The sequence below is a fragment of the Phasianus colchicus genome, chromosome 9, assembly GCF_987193195.1.
Source record: "Phasianus colchicus chromosome 9, bPhaCol1.hap1.1, whole genome shotgun sequence".
Lineage (NCBI taxonomy): Eukaryota > Metazoa > Chordata > Aves > Galliformes > Phasianidae > Phasianus > Phasianus colchicus.
In genome coordinates, this window is record NC_143444.1 from 6,395,573 (window position 1) to 6,414,495 (window position 18,923).

The 18,923-nt window shown below is 40.8% G+C and overlaps 2 protein-coding genes and 1 long non-coding RNA gene across 11 annotated transcripts in view; 2 read left to right on the forward strand and 1 right to left on the reverse strand.

Annotated features, from left to right (window-relative positions):
* Positions 1-5,472, forward strand: part of RABGAP1L (RAB GTPase activating protein 1 like) — a 214,823-nt gene extending 209,351 nt beyond the window's left edge. For all 6 annotated transcript variants that reach the window (XM_090145951.1, XM_090145952.1, XM_031595541.2 and 3 more), the window contains 5 exons: positions 1,689-1,793; positions 2,870-2,953; positions 3,493-3,564; positions 4,736-4,933; positions 5,237-5,472. In XM_090145951.1, coding sequence (XP_090002077.1) covers positions 1,689-1,793; positions 2,870-2,953; positions 3,493-3,564; positions 4,736-4,933; positions 5,237-5,392 — 615 coding nt within the window. In that variant the 3' untranslated portion in view covers positions 5,393-5,472. The remainder of the gene's footprint in view (positions 1-1,688; positions 1,794-2,869; positions 2,954-3,492; positions 3,565-4,735; positions 4,934-5,236) is intronic.
* Positions 497-13,012, reverse strand: LOC116230420 (uncharacterized). 4 transcript variants are annotated; one of them, XR_016469070.1, is made up of 4 exons: positions 12,926-13,012; positions 10,030-10,115; positions 2,731-2,909; positions 497-584 (listed from the first exon to the last, which is right to left on the reverse strand). It is a non-coding gene; the product is annotated as an uncharacterized LOC116230420 (long non-coding RNA). The 4 variants fall into 4 exon arrangements; XR_016469071.1 differs by lacking the exon at positions 497-584 and adding an exon at positions 1,801-2,147; XR_016469069.1 differs by lacking the exon at positions 497-584 and having other exon boundaries at positions 1,801-2,909.
* A 186-nt stretch (positions 13,013-13,198) lies between these two features.
* CACYBP (calcyclin binding protein) lies at positions 13,199-18,732 on the forward strand. Its single transcript, XM_031595554.2, has 6 exons — positions 13,199-13,356; positions 13,690-13,882; positions 14,575-14,671; positions 15,303-15,402; positions 16,478-16,572; positions 18,412-18,732. Exons 1-6 carry the CDS (start codon positions 13,336-13,338, stop codon positions 18,569-18,571), a joined length of 666 nt encoding a protein of 221 aa, XP_031451414.2. The 5' UTR covers positions 13,199-13,335; the 3' UTR covers positions 18,572-18,732.
* Positions 18,733-18,923: the final 191 nt, after the last annotated feature.

Genomic DNA, 18,923 nt, shown 5'->3' on the forward strand with positions numbered 1-18,923 from the left:
CAAGAGGGCCATGCTGTAACACCCCTCCTGATTGGAGTCTTGCTTAGTGAAAGCTGTAGTGCCTCTTGTAATTTAAAATCTTTTCCTACAAGAGACTCTCAATTTGATTTTCAGTAGTTATTTGTCTATCTCTGTCTAACCTCAGAATTGTAAACATAATTGATCATAGCAATGCAAGTTGTATTTCTACTTAGTTATACCCCTGACAGCTCGGCCCTACTGATCTTGATTCATGTGATTCTAAAAAGCAGAGGCAGCTAGATGAATAAGTACAAGCAGATACTGCACTGTGTGATGGAGTGAACGTTGTGATGTAAAGGCCAAAAGCAATGCATCACGGTGCTCTGTCTTCCCCAGGAATAACAGTTTTATCTGCTTCTGCCCCTGCTGTTTTCTGCAGTATCATGACAAAGCTGATGAGCATGTACTTTTGCCCGTTCTGTTCTTTGCTCTCCTCCTTTTTATCAGTCTTTCTGTAGATGAAGGGGACTCCCCACCTCAGGTCAGCAGCACTGAAAGAAAAGCTTTGTTCTTCACTTGCAAGGAGAGGTGACACTGTGCACCACTGCAGGTGCTTGGGGAACCTGGAATAACCACATAAAAGGAGCAAAGATTTTTAATTATTCCTTCAAAGTACGTCTTTATTAGGTCTTTTATCAAAAATACCTTTGTCATTCTCAAGTCATTTTGTTCTAAGATGTCAGCCTTATCACTTGTTAGTTCCTTCACTGCTCATTTTTCCTCTTTCCCATGCAGCCACATGTACACAGTAAGCAGTGCAGGAGTCTTCAATCCATCACTTCAGCCAGGGCCTGCTACCCACAGCCACCACCAGCACCCTCCCTCATAATTCACACTGTGTCAGTAGATAAGCTGATACCACTGGCAGTGTAGAAAAACAAAGTGCAAGTCAGAGACAAGCTCTTTACTGTTATTTGTTGTTTATGATGCCATTTTCTCTCTTATATTTTCAGCAAAGTATTACTTGTCACTGGCCATAGCCTGTTCTACCATGTAGTTACTGAGCAGACGTGGTGCGATGCAGTGTGCATCTGCCAGGTGGGGAAGCCAGCAGAATATATCCAGGCACTGAAAAATACATTTCTCCCCGGTGATGGATCTGGTGACCAGTGAGAATAGTTCTCACAAAGCCCAAAGCATTCCCAGTGTATTTTCCAGTACACACACTGTATCAAGTTTCTCCATGAAGTACTTGTTTGCACTGATAAATAAACTTACTTAGTGGTTCAGTTTGTCTCCACTACTTACCTAAGCTCTGGCATACAGTAGAGTACATAGCAGGCCCCTAACTTTTTCTGCAGTATGCAAAGTTATGCAGCAGCTGGACCATGCTGCCCTCGCTTGGATTCATATTGCTGCCAACCAAAAGTACTTTATATATTGTTTGTCTTAGGGTTGTATTAGGATGTGTGATCTGTGCTTACTTGTCACCTGGGTATGAATAACATCTGGCAAAAGGGTCATTCTGCAGAGTTTCTGAAGCACAAAGGAATATCTTAGCAGCTACTTGAAACGGGAATTTCATTTACAAACTAGATTGGGTGAACCCTCTGAGGTCAGGAAAAGGCAACTCTAGATCCTGAATCCATTGTACCTGTGAGATACATACATCAGTCCACTTGCATGGGCACAGGTAATGTGGTTTACACCAGTGCTTTTCATTCTAGGCTGAAGACAAAGCAGATGTTCTGAACAAAGAGCTTCTCCTGACCAAACAGAAACTAGTGGAGACTGAGGAAGAGAAAAGGAAGCAGGAAGAGGAAACTGCTCAGGTGAGGCATTCCTCCAATCTTTCCCATTTAGCTGTATGCAAGCAAAAATTTAATCAGAAAAGCAGGATTGAACTGAAGTTACATAACTGTTGTCTTCAAAATGCAGTGGCAAAAATTCAAAGTGCCAGGCTAAATGTGTGCGTTTTGGTTTTTTGAGTGTTTCCTGAATGTCCACTTTTCTGTATCTTATCCTCTCCCCAGTGTAGAAAGAATTTTCAGTGGTGGAGAGCAATCACAACTAAGGAGGCACAATCAGATTTTTTTAATTATTTAAAAAGGGTTGCTGGAAGAATCATTGCCTTGTAAGAGGCTGCAGCTTCACTGAAATAAAGCTGTGGACATTCCTTTCTGGAGCTAGAACCAACAGTAGGACAGAGTTGAGGGTTGAGATAATGCTGCTGACCAGACCTCATGCTCTTTAGCAAAATGTGCAGTTTTAATCCTACATAACTTACGTGCTGAATAGCAACATACACGTTAGTATGCTTTGAGAGCAGTACCGTGGTTTTTGTTATTGCCATTTGACAACAGTAATTGTAACAATCAAACCAATTATTATTCCCTTTCTGCCTAAAATGGACGCTGCCAGGATCTGTATTTACTACGTACAAGGCAATGGAGGCCTTTTTCCTACTGAAAGGGTGCTTTATGTTTAGTACTTCTTAACAGTAGAGGAACGAGTTAGCTGTATTTTGATGCAGTATCACTGACTAAACCAGATATTTACAGAGGTGAGTGATAGTGCTGAGAGATTCTTCTCCCTGTTCCAATTCCATCCAACCAACCTGTCTGTCCATACCCCTTGTCACCCACTTGGCTGTCTTTTATCTTCTCTGAACCATGCTGTGCTATTTGACAGAGAACTCTCAGTGATACACTGTATGACAGTGTAGACTTCTTGGTTATAGTAGGTATTTGTGTAATAAATGAATCTGACCTTTTCCTGTTCTCCAGAAGTGGAAATCGGTAAGAAAAAGGTATAGAAGTGTTGTAAACACAGACAGGCGTTGAGAGAACAATTTGATTTCAAGAACTTCTTTCACTGTACTGTGTAACTTCTCTGCTTCAATTCCTAGCTGAAGGAAGTCTTCAGGAAGCAGCTGGAGAAGGCAGAATCTGAGATTAAGAAAACCACAGCTATTATTGCAGACTACAAACAGGTAATGTTCTATAGAGACACTTTCTCATATTTATTTGTAAATTGTTTTTTCAACCCCGCCTGAGAGCTGAATTGTCAGAGTTGCACATCTCATCCTTCATATAAACGTTAAAAAGCTTTAAAAAAACATTACTCTTTAGGCTTTCAGAAGGCTTTATAATTTTTGATTCATCTTCTTGTGAATTTCCTAATAGTCTGCTGACTGAGGGAAACCAAAATAATCTATATTTAAGCTATTTCTACTACTGTAGAGTGATTTTTATTTATTTGTTTGTTTTTGCTGTGTGACACAAAGCAGTGTAAACATTATAAACTAGACAGTCTATAAAATATTCCTGTCCCTGTGTTCAGGTACTGTATCAAATACTGCTATTTTTAAGTCTTAGTTATCACCAGCAGTGAATTTGTTAAGGGGGAACACATGTAGCTGAGTGAGGCAGAATTTAATAAACGTTTGCTCTAAAGTAATCATTGCTAAAAAGCACAGGTTATATGTTTGTAAAGTCTATTTCATCTAAGAAAGTGCTTCCTCTGCTCCAGATTTGTTCCCAGCTGAGTACCAGGCTGGAAAAACAACAGACTGCCAGTAAAGATGAACTGGAAGTTGTAAAGGTGAGACCAATGCTTCTCCATATGGAATGGTTTTAATGCAAGTGTTGCTAAATGCCAGTGATACAGAACAAAATGTGAATTGAAGCTTACTGCAACAACAATGACATTCACCCAGCTGCACTGATAGCCCCAAATGTTTTTCATGCAGTGTTAAAAAAAATGAAGTTATCAGATTAGAACTCTCAAAATGAAGGGAATGTCGATTTTTTTTTTTTTTTTGTAGAAATGTGCTTTTGGCAGCAGTGTAGAGAGGCTGTATTTACTCAGATGTTTTCATTAAATGTAAACAAAAGATGGCTCTGTAGAGGAGAAAACCTGCTGCTACTTGGGTGTGCATAGTGGAGAGAATCAGAATTACTATTAGGGCACAGCTTGGGCCATCCCCAGAATTTCATTAGCAGTTCCTCTCTATTCTCTAAATCCCATTACTAGTATCTACAAAATGCTAAGTATTTCCTGATCAGGTGATAATTCCATCCCTCTGCTTTGTCACTGCTAGTAGGCAGAATCATTTTCTCTCAATTGTAACATCTAGTGGTTCCCTTACTACTCAAACTGAACCTGATTTGTTGCTTTTTAGTGACAGTTTTTATCTGTTATTCGTCAAAAGATATACTACTATTGATGTTCCTATAAACTGCTGAAGTAATTCAATATTCTCTGTTAGTTTGCAAGTCCAGACCAGCTGTGCTACATCCTCAGCCATGAATGTCTGCTTCATCTCACCGGGCAGCATGAAAACCTTACAACTGTGTGTCAGATGTTGTTAGTAAGAAAGGCTGTCCCCTATGATTCTAAACATGCACTGAGGGCCAGTACTAGGCCTTGCAACTGACTGCTTACTTCTGGAAATACAGAAAAGCTGGCTGGATTTCTTGCAAATAACAAAATCTGTACGAATTTGATCAAGTGCTTTTATGGAAGACAGTTCCTAGTCTGTAATTTATTCTGAATTGTGCTGACATAAATACTGCAAAATATGACAAAGCCTTGGTAGCAAGAAGGTTTGAGTAATTCTCACTGAGAAGTAAAGTCTTTGTGCTTAAACAGAGAATGCTAAGTAGGTTTTAAGGACTTTTTTTAATACTGTTTCATATACCCAGAATGTTGTTCATGAACTTACCAAACTCTTTTAATGTGAAGTATGAAAGTAGCTTTCTGGCTATTCCAGGGTAAAGTGATGGCCTGCAAACATTGCAGTGAGATTTTCAGTAAGGAGGGGACACTGAAGCTGCCTGCTCTAAGCCTGGATAATAAAGGCTTAGAAATAGATGATGAGAAGGATGCACTGAAGAAGCAGCTGAGAGAGATGGAGCTGGAACTTGCACAGACCAAACTGCAGCTTGTGGAAGCCAAGTGCAAAATTCAGGTATGTAGAATCCGAGGACTGCATGGCAGTCTCCCTGAAGCAAAAAAATGGCATATACCTGTACTGCTGTGTATGCATGTGAACTTCCAGAATCCTCTGATTGTCTGTCCTTAAAAAGACAGAAAAAAAGGATTCTCATTTGTATATCTAACCATCATCTGCTGTTTGGGTGGTTTTAATCCGTCCTTTCTCCCCAGTGCCTGGGAAGCTGCAAAGAAAGTAAGAAGACTGAGTTTGAAGATGTTTTCTTTTCTTTTTTTTTTTAATTGTTTTTGATCAGTTCTGACTATTCTGCTTTCTTAGGAGCTGGAGCACCAGAGGGGAGCCCTTATGAATGAAATCCAAGCTGCCAAAAACTCTTGGTTTAGCAAAACCCTGAACTCTATCAAAACTGCCACAGGCACACAGCCACCGCAGCAGCCTCAGCCGTCCCTGCCACCCAAAGAGGGCAGCACATAGTTCCAGCCAGACCTAACACAAGAGCACAAAGAACAACACAACTGAAACACTGGGGGAGTCTTCCAGTGGTCTCTCCTCTCGGGTAAAGGACAAAAGGCAGGCGTGCAGGCTTGAAGTGAAATCTTCAGTGTTTTTCATTCATTCTGATGTGACCCTTTTCAAAGAGGGTAAAAATATCTTGTTTTACGTTGAATTCCTACTTCCCAAACTGCCTTGCTGAAAGCCACGTTCTGATACCTTCATACTTTTACACTTTATTTTATATGACTAGATGAATAAATAATTCAAAACTAGCTCTTTAATACATGACTAATGATTCAGAATTATTTTTATCTTGCATAGAAGGTTTTTTTCTTCCGGAAGAGGAGGAAGAGAGAATGTCAAATGTAAAGTACTGCAGCATCATCTCTTCCCAGAAAGCACAGTGTAACAAGTACTAGTGTGTGTGCGAATGTCTAGGAAAACTTATGCCCTGGGACCATCTCAGAAGTTTATCGCAGTGACTGCGTCCTGCAGAGAAGCACTTTTTGTAAAGCTTAGGCTGAGACAGCCTTGTGCTCTCTTGGCACAATTGTTCATGAGCTTCCCCAAGAATTTCATCGTTGTTTGGGTTGTTTTTTCTTCAGAAATGCAAGTTGTGCAGTTGTTCGTAGCACTGAGTAGCACTGTTGTTTAAAGGTTATTTACAGGTGAACTGGAACTTAACAAAGTTACCTAGTTCCCCCTTTTTTATTTCATGTTTATACTAAGAACTCCAAGAAGTCATTCCTTCCACTGGGAGAAAGGGAAAACTGTTGGAAATTTATTTGTTTAGCAGAGAAGCTGAGGAAAGACCTTGCATAGTTTTGCCCTTTTGTAAATCCTGTACAATAAAGCAGAGCTTTTATGAATACAATTAACAGAAACCTTTCCCTAGGTCTATTTGCAAATTTTGAATTTGACACAGAAATGAAGTATTAAATACAAACCCAAAAGGCTTTTTGCTGCACTGGTGAATAAAACATCACAGAAGCAGGATCTTTTTTGCTATAAATATTTGGCTAGGAAATGCTGTTGATAGTACTTATTTTATAAAGGCAAACATTTTCAAGAGAAATACAGAACTTAGACTTTTCCCATGGGATAGACTTCTCTGATGATTCCCAAACCTGTCTGGTTGTTTTATATGTTGTCTAAGGTAAGAAAACTCAAAAGTGTTTGTTTTGACTGAACATAAAGTGTTTATAGAAAGACTTATTTCATGGAAAATTAAACTATTGCTTGAACTGATGGGATATTTTTTTAATTATACCTCTCGTGTCTATAAAATGGTCTTGCAGGTAAACATCGCTGCTGAACAAAAGGTTGTGTAGTAATTGTTCCATTTACAACACTGTTCCAGGTATAGCAGTTTTGTTTTGACTTGATTGTTTGTTGTTTTTATTAATTTGAAGGAATGCCATATCTTGTCAGTTTTGTATAATAAAATTTAATGATACTCATCTTGTGCTTTGTTGTCAAGCAAAATTGTGAATTACTTCAAACAGAGTAGTATGAATTTAATGTTTATCTGTGCCAAAGGAATGATTCAGAAGGATAGTCACCTGCTTGAAGCAGAGATCAGATTATAATCATTGTCCTGACGTAGAGATCCTGCGACAGAATTCTCTCTTTAAGAGTTAGGAGTTAAAGAATGTTAGCATTTTTAAAAGTACCTGCAAGTGATCATCTGGAAACCTTAACACTGGGGGGGCGGAAGGGGGAATAAAGAGGGAGAAAGCAGAAGGGATCTCTTTTGCAAATAGGAGAAAAATACACTTTCATGCTAATATTTACATAGATTGTGTGGACTATCTTAACCTAGCATTCACTTATCAGTACCATTTCACACTTTGTATCAACAGCATAAAAAATAGGAAGTGACGCTTGAGAATATCTGGTGAGCGTTTACTGATTACGTTTGAGAGTGCTGTGCTGATGAGTGACACTGATGGTTTGACAAGTGTCCACATTTCTTAAATAGGTCTTAAATTTACTTTAAGTCTGATTTAAAGCCTGGATTGGAAAAATGCCATCATAATCAAGAAAAATGGTTAAGACTGTAATTCCCTGAGCAGCCATGCTCCCGTAACAGCTCACTGCTGCTCAGAGACCCTACCCCCCAGCTCCCTGTTGTACAGTCATGTCCCTGTCCTTGGTATGGCACTTACTGCAGATGAATTTTAAAATATTGTGTGTGTGGATATTTTTCTGCCATTTAGTCCTTTGACAAGTCAGTACATTAAGTCATGTCGATGGGTCCAATGAGAGTGAGTGGATGAGGGGGAAATGGGAGTGGTGCTCTCACAGTTTATCAAGAGGGATTTAAGTAAGCTGCTGTTTCATGAAACTAGGTTTGACAGAACATCATCTTTCTCAGTGTAGCAGCTCTCTGACTTTAGAAGTTGAGTTTCTGTGACAAAATCATGTTTGCTACCTGCTAGCTAGGATGATTTCACAGCACTGTCAGACAGAAACCGGCTTACCTTGTACCTCTCAAAAGAAGTTTCAGAAGGCAATGAATGGCTGAACTATCCACTTTTGGTAATGATATAAAGGCAGTAAATGACTTTCACCTTCCATCTGTACATCCCACTTAGTGTTCGTAGCAGTGGCATTTGGAAGAGTAATATTTATACATTGAAACTGTTTTCTCAAAATTACTGAAAGAATAAGAAAAAATAGCTCTGTGGCATTATCTTGATGAATAAGCATCGTTATATTCAGAAACAAAGAAAGTAGCAAAACTGTGGGATTAAATCAGGACAGCTAAAAGTCGGCCTGCTGACTGTACGTGTTACTGAGATATTTTCTTGTGAGGAAAAAGAAAATCTGGCTTTTAATTAGTCCTTTCAGCAGTCAATTACAGACACACTCATATTCCAGGGCAACTGGTCTGTCAGGGGTAGCTGGCTCAACCTTGAGATTTTCAGCAGGAAATACTAAACTTCCTTTCGTGTGGCACTGGAACATAGCTCATAAGACTGGAGTGATTAATTTTTTTTTCCTGATTCAGTATCAAACTATGCGTCCATTTAAAAAATTCAAATGACTTTCAATACAACTTTATGGAACTAAATCTAGTTTTAATTTTATTGAGAGTGCATGCCTCTGGAGTGAAGCCTTTACTTTCATTAGGGATAAGCTTCCAAAGAATGTTTTTAGTATAACTGTTTCATCTCGTTGGATTCAAATTGCTCCTGAGACGTCCATTATGAAAAACAAACAAAGCTGCTTATCTTTTTTCCACTTTAAAAAGAAGTGTTTACTTTGACTGTAACACATTGCAGGGTAAATGAAGCAAGGTACTTACATGGTACATCTGTGAACTAGTCTCATCTTTGTGGCTCAGTACTGAAAAGCAATAGCACTAAACAAATCCTAAATTTACTTAGAGAGACTTAAAAATATGGTGGGTGGCTTTAATCCAAGAAACTGCAAAATCCCTGGTGCCCATAGGCTTTAATGTTCGGTGAAACCAGTACTGGGAAAGGTGGTCAGCCATGTAATCAGTATTGACAGCTGACAAACACGTCCTTGCCTCACCCATTAATTAGTACGTTCTGTAGGTTGCTACAGCCAAGTTACAAGTCAGATAAGCGATTTTTTTTCTTATTAGATATCTTAAAGAACTTTTTTGTTGAGTCTTTATTTTTTTTTCCCTAAAACAGACACTTAAATCTGTGCCATTGTGTGTGTGTGTGAGAAACAACACAGAATAAAGACAGCAATTTACAACAGGAGAGGGAGCTCTAACATCAAGAGCAGGAATAATTCAGCCCTTTGACAAAGCATGAAGTATCCCATTGACTTCAGTGTCACAGTATCTATCGCTCACTGAACAGGGCATTTGGAGTTAAATGAAAATCTTAATTACTGGCATTAAAACTTAAAATCTGCGTGAGAAATTGATGCTTTCTTCACAGGAAACAGGACCGTTCCCACCTTTGTTTTAAGTAGTTGCAGTGAAATCTGTGGAACTACTTGTATGTGTGAGAGAATCATACCTCTTATGTTGATTTACTGTTAGACTCAGGGATAATTGGCATACTTCTACATGATCTAGTAAGCCTAAATACCTGGCATTGAAACCAGAAACTCTCTTGTCTTACAATGCTGGTTTTTTCTTCCAGCTGCTACAGAGAAAACCTTACTATATGTCATTCTGGTTGACCAGCATGCCTCTGTTACAGCTAAACCCTGCAGAAAGGGCTGTTGCTCAAACAGCTGGCTGCACGAGATATGCAATGCCACGTATACCCAGCACCATGGGTACACACAGCACCAGGCATCACGTTGTTCTTTCAAATGCAAAGCATTGTACTAAATTCTATTTATTTCCATCTATTACACTACCATCCTACTGGGAGCTGTCCCGTTACCTCCTTCCAAGTAACAGTACTAAGGGGAGACACAATGAAGCACTGATTTTTGGACCTTTCAAAATGGATTATGTATACATCACTGCAGCCTTTAAAACTGGGCTAACCCATAGGTGGATTTAGGGAAATACAAAGAATTTGGAACTGGATGACTAATTATCAGCATTGATCAAGATCTTATCTTTCTCAACTCAGAAGTCTACACAATTTGTTTCAGGATCATGACTTAAGACGTACAGGTTAATCCTCCAGGAATACAGGGCTCTCCACTTCTGCTGGATTCCAACTGCTTTGCTACTGAATGTATTTCATGCTATTTTTACCTGGAAAAAAAAAAAAAAAAAAAAAAAAGATATGGGTAGAGAGTTAGAACGTTACTTCTTCTTATTTTCTTATTCAGTGGGATTTGCTTTTATTTAACCTGTAAAGGAATATATATGTATCTTGGGAAAACTATATCTTATATATAGAATAATATATAGGAAACTGAATCCCAAGGAGATAAATACAGCAAAAGGATCGAGTATCATAGATTTCATTTGTGATTTGATACCACCAGAATCCTGGGCTGTACTGATTTCCTTCCAGTTTCTCTTATTTTTGTATTTTATATGATACATGGATGCTACTATCAATGCAAACAAAAGCGTGTGTTCTCAGCTTTTTCTCCAGATCCCAAGTCCCTCCTTCCAGTAATTCCCGGGGACACACTGGTACCAATACCACCTTCTAAAACAGTACCGTGAGCTCTCCTGAGCTTTGGGAACTGATGCTTTTCTGTGTAAGAGAATTCTCTGGTATGCTCACACAGGAAAAAAGTTAGCAATGCAGAAAAGGATCAAATCAAGTATAATTCTGATCCAGAGCACTGTGTGTCTGCCATTCACATCAGCACATTGAAAGTAAAGAGCACCCTCAAAGTGCTGATTACTAATGAGATTTTCCAAGTTTTTAGCTGCATTTGATATCTGAGTGTGTCCCTTGTTCTTAAAATATACTCACTAGAAAGAGTTAGGAAGAAAGAGCATCACAGTGCTGTGAGACTTTTGAGAACAGTTCCATACTGCCGTTCTTGTGTAACAAATCCATGTATTATATAAAGTATGATGCAGAAATATAAGTGTAACGCTTGTTATTCAAAGTGCAATTTAATGTACATGGTCACAACAAATGTTTACTTTTCTAATTGTTACAGAATTGTTTGGATCAGTACCTTGTTATCATTGTGTGAACGATGCCTTGTAAAATAAATGGAAATGCAAACAAAATGAGAATAAGGTGCTTATTTTGATAAGCCACTTAAGAAACAGTTTGCAGGAATAAACAGCCGTGTCAGGTTTTCTGATACAGTTCACTCCAGCTGGTTATTTTGAAACACACTGTTGTACCAGGACACTGGTGCTCAGCAGACAGCTGTCCAAAATGTCCGTGTTGCACAGCACATTCCAAATTGGTGGCATTATGTACCTGCTCACAAGGGTAACCTGTACCACAGGGATCTGATTGATAAGCACTGTGCTGGACACTCCAGGTACTGCTCTGAGATTTCTAGCACAGAAAACAGACTGGTAAATATATTTATCCTAAAGGTTGTTCATATGCAGCAGGTGGGGAAGCAGGAGTGGCTGTTAAGGACTTTATGCTTCTTTGAAGTATGCAAGAGAAACAGGCAGCAGCCCTGAAGGAAGAGAAGCAGGGAGCAAGAGGAGTCAACAAGAAACAGCAACAGAGAAGCACGGCTGAGCAAGATCAGGGCAGAACAGTTGTGGCAGCAACCAGAAGTATTCAAATGCTTTATAAAGCCAGTTTTTCCTGTAGTTGTTACAGGAGTTTTTTTTTTTTAATTAACTGAGATGAACAGCTACAGCTCCCTGCATAACTAGCTAAGCTTCACGAGGAGTTATAAAGGAACAGAGATAGAAAAGCTGAAGATTTAAAATTTGTCTCTGGTTAATTTTCCAGAGGTAACGTTTTGTACTGATTCACCTCCATATCACTACCCAAAAGTTGCTTGTCATCAGTTTGTATCAGTGTCTGTGGAAGGAGGGAATGGCTACCTCGTGCTCCACGGAGAGATCAAATCCTCTCAAAGGACTTTTCCCCATCCTTTGAGCTGCTAGGAACACACTGCACAGCACCGTGTTCACCACAAAGACCAGAGCAAGATCCTACAGCCGAGTTTCAGCACTCCTACAGTCCTAACCAACCTGCTGCTGCGCGAACAGTTCCCATTCTTGTCCCCTGAGAGAAGCCACTTGGCTCCTCATAATGATGCACAGAAGAAAACTTTTGTCACTCTCTCCTGTTTATAGCCAGGGTAGAACACAGCATTCAGGTGGCACTGCAGCTTTACCCCCAGAAGAGCTATGTGGAACTTGTTTTCATAGTAGAAGAGTTAAAAATTGCTAGAAAACAAGCAAATTACAAGAGCACTTATGTATTTAAGTGTTTTCCCCTGTATCCAGAAATCAAATTGCAAAGGAATACCAATTTCAATTCTAAAGCTATGAACACTTCCTAATGAAATCCCACCACCAGGCAGAGGAGAGACTCTAATTAGTAGTTATGGAAATTGCACTGATTTTTTTCTCCTCTCAGCGGCCGCTCAGCAGAACGACCACAAGGAAGCAACTTCAGAAGAAGAAACTGGGCTTAGCCCATTAAATAACCGTGCCACAGAAGTTCATTCCAGCTGACCACAGTGCATTCTGTCAGCTGAAATCTGCGGCTGAAAAGCTGCGGGCTGAGGAGCAGATAGACACTGCAGAAGAAGAATCACAGAATCATTAAGGTTGGAAAGGACCTCTAAGATCATTCAGTCCAAGCACTGGAATGAAGTATTACTTGAGGACCTATTTCCAAAGGGAACCAGCAGCAGGTTGACAAGCTACTGCTAACAAACTAGACAGAAATACTGCAGCAGCACGGTTCTGCCGTGACACTGCCCAAATCCCCCTTCAGAAGGCAAACCACCTGCTGGGAAGGTATTCTAACCCTTACTTCAAAAGAAAAGTAAAAAGATGTGAGAGCAGAGCACTTCACTTGCCACTCTTCAAGAGTAATCCTGCTAAATATTACTTGTTTCAACTGTTGACAGCTTTATATTTTTCAAGTTGTGCGTTTTGTTACATACTTCAACTGCAAAGCTGAAGAGGGGCGGAATAAAACCAAGCCCCCAGGTGGAACAGCGCGCGTGCTGAGCTCGGCCGTTACGAACTACCACAGACTGAGGTGAAAATGCGACACAGCAGCTGCGCGCAGCGCGCGAGGCGGCGGGAAACGCACTGAGGTAACAGCCCCGCTTCCCCGCGTTCTAGGGCCTTGTCAATCAACCCGCTCGTCGCCATGGCAACGCCGCGGTTTGGCCCTCCCCTTCCGCTGGGGGAGCGGAAGTGGTGGAGGGGGCAGTGCGCGCCCTGGGGAGGAGGAGAAATACGTCACTTCCGCTGCGCGGGGGCGGGGCGGGAGGTCGGAAGGTTCCAGAGGGGCCGCGGGGTTGTCGGCACTGCTGGGAGGTGCGGCTCGCGTTGTGCCACACGCGACATGGCTGCTGCGCGCGAGGAGGTGAGCGGCTTCCCTCCCTTCCCCCTGCTCTGACTGGGAACTGGCGGGAAGGGCGCTGCGTGAGGGGTCTGTTGGCCTCTGAACGCGGAGAAGCTGTTTCGGTTATAAAACATTTACGGCTTTCCGCTGCGTCCCGGTTGATCGGAGCTTAAGCGTTGAAGTACGTGTGGTAGGGGAGCAAAGGTGTTCGTGGCTTCGTGCTTAGCAGCGTGCAGAGTGGCGTTGATTGCGTGAATCTGAGGTGTGTGGTGAGCAGGGGAGAGCTCGGCGGTGAACCTTGAGCAGAGGAGGGCTGTGTCTGATCGGCGTGTGCGATCTTTTGTTGTTAAACAGCTGCAGAAGGATTTGGAGGAGGTTAAAGAGCTGCTTTCAAAAGCCACGAGGAAGCGGCTGCGTGATGTCCTGATGATGGAAAAGCACAAGCTAGAGCTAGAAATCAAGAATCAGCCTCTTCCGAAGCCAAAAGATGTGATAGAGGAAGAAAAGTCATCACTGGGAGGGTACACAGTGAAAATCAACAATTACGGTAGGTTTGCTTCTCAAAGAGCCCTTACAGCTCACGTTTCTACCTGAAGGGAAGCCTGAGTGGTGTCAGGGACTTTACAGTCTTCACATAGTCCTGTAGGAAGCCGTATTGAATGTTCATTTTGAACTGGAGACTCCACTTATAAAGGTTCTGTGTGCTGACTGTGTGGCCCCGAGCGCAGTAAGTGTTAGTTCTGTTGGTGTCAGTGCTGTCCCATACTGGTATAAAGTATTAATGGTCTCTGCTGTACCAGTGAGTGTTTTTTCCATTACGTAGCACTCAGCAAGAATGAAAGAGTGAGCTTTGGCTTCTCTGCTTGTCATGTAGGTAAAAGGGGGAGGAATTGCTCAAGATACTTGTCTGGTGTGTTGGGAGAAAATGGGCCGAGGAAACTGCAGCAAAACCAGACATCTCCAACTTGTGCACAGAAGGAGTTCTGTCGTTTTACTGAGTTGATGCATGGCTTTTCTCTAGATTTAGAGGAGTTCAGGAATTTGTGAGGACCTTCTTTTGCTCTCAAATTATTCTGGAGTAACACATTTCCCTTATCCCTCGGAAGGTTGTTTCCGTAAGGCACGGGTTGTGATCATTACCAGGGGACTTTGTGGGAGTATTGGAATCATGCAATCATAGAACACAATGCATTAAGTTTATGGAGGAAAGCTAGATCTTAATCTCTTATTCTCTTGCAGGTTGGGATCAGTCAGATAAGTTTATTAAGATTTATGTCTCTTTAAATGGAGTCCAGAAGCTTCCAGCTGAGAATGTGCAGGTGAATTTCACAGAGAGGTGAGTTCGTCTTGTTGCACTCTCTCTCATTATGCCATGAGAGAGAGCATGGGTGAGGAACTGTTGAAATATCGTTTAAAAAGCAGGGGTGTGTAGTGTTGAGTACTGTTCTGGATCAACTAGGCCTTTTCCTGCCCCCCTGCTTCAGTTTAATTAGGGCATACCCTTAAGCATATGTATGTACTAAATAAGTATTAAATGCCTTCGGAGGGCATTTAAAAAAAAAAAAATTACAAATGCTTGTTACACTTCATCACGCTTGACAGGGTATGTAGTGCCAGCCCTGTTTTTAATGGTGATGTAACTGAAATGTTGATTAAATAAAATTGCCTTGTTTGTAGGAGGTCAGTGAGAAAGGTCAGTGAGCGCTCAGTGAGAAAGAACCCCGTAAAGATCTTGATTTGTTGTCAAATCTATATAGTGGTTTTTTTTTTTTTTAATGTGGCAGTATTAAATCCAACTGAAGATTTGAAAGCCCTGGGTAGGAGGAAACTTGGGCCAGTTGACATACTCTTCCAAGTAATACACCTGTTAAAGGGCTCTAGGACAGTTTTCAGTGGCAGGGTGGAACCGTCTCATACTGATTGGAGTATTTATTGATGTTTGCCCTCTCCCCACCTTCTGGCTCCAGGTCGTTTGATCTGCTAGTGAAGAATCTGAATGGAAAGAACTACACCATGACGTTCAACAACCTCCTGAAGCCCATCTCTGTGGAAGGCAGCTCCAGAAAGGTCAGTGCAAACCCCGTGTGTTACATGGTCGTTGCCAGAATGTCATTAGAATTTCTAGGTGTTGTAATTGTGGGATCATTCTCTAGAGTCCATAGGCTTTTTTTTTTTAAAAGATAATAGCTAGGTATCGTATGCTTTTTCTGAATAGCCCTCCAATTGGGATTTCAGCAGTAATTAAGCAGAAAATTCCACTAAGCATTAATTTGCATTCTTCTGCTTTGAAACTCTTCTGAGAGCCTTTGCAGTTCTAAGGACAGGAGGCTTGTCAGCAGACCAAAGCCATGAGTAGCATAATGCCTAAAACAATGTCAAAACTTGCTCTGGCTTTGGAAGGGATAGATTAAACAGGAGCAACTTTTCACTGTTGATGACTGCAACTGAGATACTGTTCTTACTTTGCTACTTGTAACACCATTGAACCAAGTAATGGTTCAGTTTGAAATTGTCATAAAACTAGAATAGTGTACCCTCCCAAAAAAAGAATGGTCCTCCAGTGATTTTTTTTTTTTTTTTTAATATAGTGTGAAAAAGAACAGTGATCATGCCACTGAGCTAAGCTAATACTCCAGCAGAATTTTGTGTGCCATGGCACACAGCAGTTTTGAGGAATTTAGGTCAGGGTTGCAATTAAACAGGCTTTGCTTAAAACTTGCATACATACTGTGAGATGAAGCAATGCCCTTAAACCAGTTTCTTGTCCTTGGAGAAATGAGTTGGAAGAGCTTCTTCCAAAACTTGGTATTACCACTTACCAGATGGTCCTGTGTGCTTTTAGTATCCTAAAATGACTGACTGGTGTTTCTGCAGCACTGTATGTTCTGCTGTACCATAGAGTAGTTAGTCCTGTACTAGTATTCTATCAGTCATGCCATTTAATCCACCACAGTGAGGTCAGTACTTGGTGCTGTGAAGCTGCGTGTTAGAATTTCTGTGTATTACCTAAAAATCAACAGCAAAGAAATGTTTTGGGAATTGGTGGATATAGAAAGAGGTGAAAGTTCATGTTATTCATTGTGGTTGTGTCTGGCATCCTTTATTAGTGTTCTAAATTCGTATCTTGCTGTTCTCCATCCAGATAAAGACAGACACAGTCCTTGTGATGTGTAAGAAGAAGCGGGAGGAAAAATGGGAGTGTCTCACTCAAGTGGAAAAAGAAAGCAAAGAGAAAGAGTAAGTGTCTTTTTGCCCCTCAATCTTATCTTCTTTCCAAAACTGCTTTAGGCAAGAGAAGAGCTGTAATGCACTGGACAGTCAGATTAAGAGAACTGCTGTTCTGGGGCACAAGCCTCCAAGGTATTTGTGAATCATTAGGCTGGGATTTTTGTGGTACCAGTAAGACTGACAGTGGAGGAGATGCTCTTTGAGAGCTGATTGCCACTCTTCTACTGGTTTATTGCTTATTATGAATGTCACATCATTGGAAATAAGACAGATGAGACCTTCAGTGAGAGTGCTAATTAACCAATTAATGAGTCAGTTATATCTTGATGGCTGTGTTTCTTGCAAGAACTCCTCTGGTGACGTTGACTTTGTTTTTAGACTATATTCTGTAGAAATACATATATTATTCCTGCAGCTATTCTGGTCAAAATAATATATATATTTTTTTACATGCATTTGAAATGCCCACACAAAACACCCAGCATCCTTTGGGCAAAGGTTTTTTTGCTTACCTGGTCATTGTACAAAATTTTCAGACTAATTTAGATCACTTTGCTTCCAATGCTTGGGACCAGTACTACAGGCAGCTTGGGCAGTGGATGTGAAAAAGTGGTAAGCTGCAGCCAGAAACACCTGGGGACAAAATGCATTTCTGTGTGTTTCTGTAGTAATATATAGCTAGTATAAATTACTATAATACTTTCACGCTGTTTTAAAATATACACATTCTCATCCAGAAGAGAATTTGCAGGCCCACTTTGAAGTGTGGAAGCATTCACTTTTGAGACACTTATGCCTGACAACAACTATTCATTTTGTTGGTTTTTTTTATCTCTGTAGAATGACTAGCTTGAACTGATCACTCCTGGCTAATCAAAGCAAAACTGCCTTCCCCTCTCAAACAACAGTGTTAAAGACTAGGAGAAGATGACTTGACTACTGATCAGTTGCTGGAGGAACATAGTCATTTTATTAAATCTGCTTCTTGTGCAGAGAAATACCATCTGCTGCCCAGCCTGACAGGGCTAGCATTGCTGCCTTGTTCAAGGGTTTGAGGATTTACAGTAAGACAAATGAGTCACTTCAGAAATATTCCTCCCAGCTTACCAGTGTTCAAGTCTTTGAGGCTGGCTTATAGCCCCATTCTTGGGGAACTTGCTCCCTCTGCTGATTTATTTTGATCTGTGTGTTTTTCAGGTAGCCTGCAGCTACCTGAAGAATACCTATGGGATTTTAGAAAAATGGAATATAGAGGCAGTTTAGCCAGAGATAGCACAGTATGAAGTCTGGTAATGTGGATCCTGTCATACCCAGATGCTTCCCACATGGAGTACTTTTTGTCTTCACTGTTACTGGCCTTGTAGGATGAGAAAATTGCTTTGAAATGCAAGGTGTTATAATGAGGCAGTTAACCTCTGGACGCCATAAAAGCTGGAAGCAGAAAATGCCTTTTGGGTCATGGATACAGCCACTTGAGAAGCTCAATGTTGTCATTCTTCTGTTGGTTTTTGTTTTTTCTTTTAATTCACTTTTCACAGACAGATGTTGGCACTTTCTGTTATGTTCAAGGCCTGCTTTTTAAAACTGATTTTGGGTGGTGCTTCAGGGATCACGTTTACTGCAAATTGCTTCCTGTTATCCTTAACTGGACAGCTTTTAAGTGAAATTGCACTTAGTCTAAATGCACCTGAAGACATGGTAACAAAGGTGTGATTAAGGGTGGTGTAAAGACTTTGCCAAAACAAAATGCTCACCATTGCCAGGATGTTTCTAACAAATACTGGTATTCAGATTTTTGCAGAGAACTGTTAGGTAGGACTGATCTTCTCATATATGTCTGTCTTGCAGGAAGGCTGCCTATGACACCTCAGATCCTAGTGAAGGGCTTATGAACCTTTTAAAAAAGATGTATGCAGAAGGAGACGACGAAATGAAGCGCACCATCAACAAGGCCTGGGTTGAAAGCAGAGAAAAGCAATCCAAAGGGGACATACCAATGGATATTTGAAAGTACTCTAAGGGCTGCCTTAATACAGATCTTCCATGTGAGAACTCGCTGTGCTGCAAAGATCATTGTTTACACAATCTTCTTCCAAGCAAAGACGCTCATTTTCCATTTCAGGTTGGAGAAAATATTTAAATAAAATAGCTTATAAAGCATTTCCTTCAGTCAAGTGATTCACCATTTCCTGAGAAGTGGAGCGTAGGTAAATCCTTACCTTCCCTGAAAAAGCACCTCAGATAAGCGGAGGCTTTTGTGAAACTGAGAAGGGAATGTAGAAGAAAAAAGGAATCCTAAACCAGGATGGGTCAAGGTCTCTCTGTTGCAAGTGACATCAGTACCCATCTGGTTACTGGGA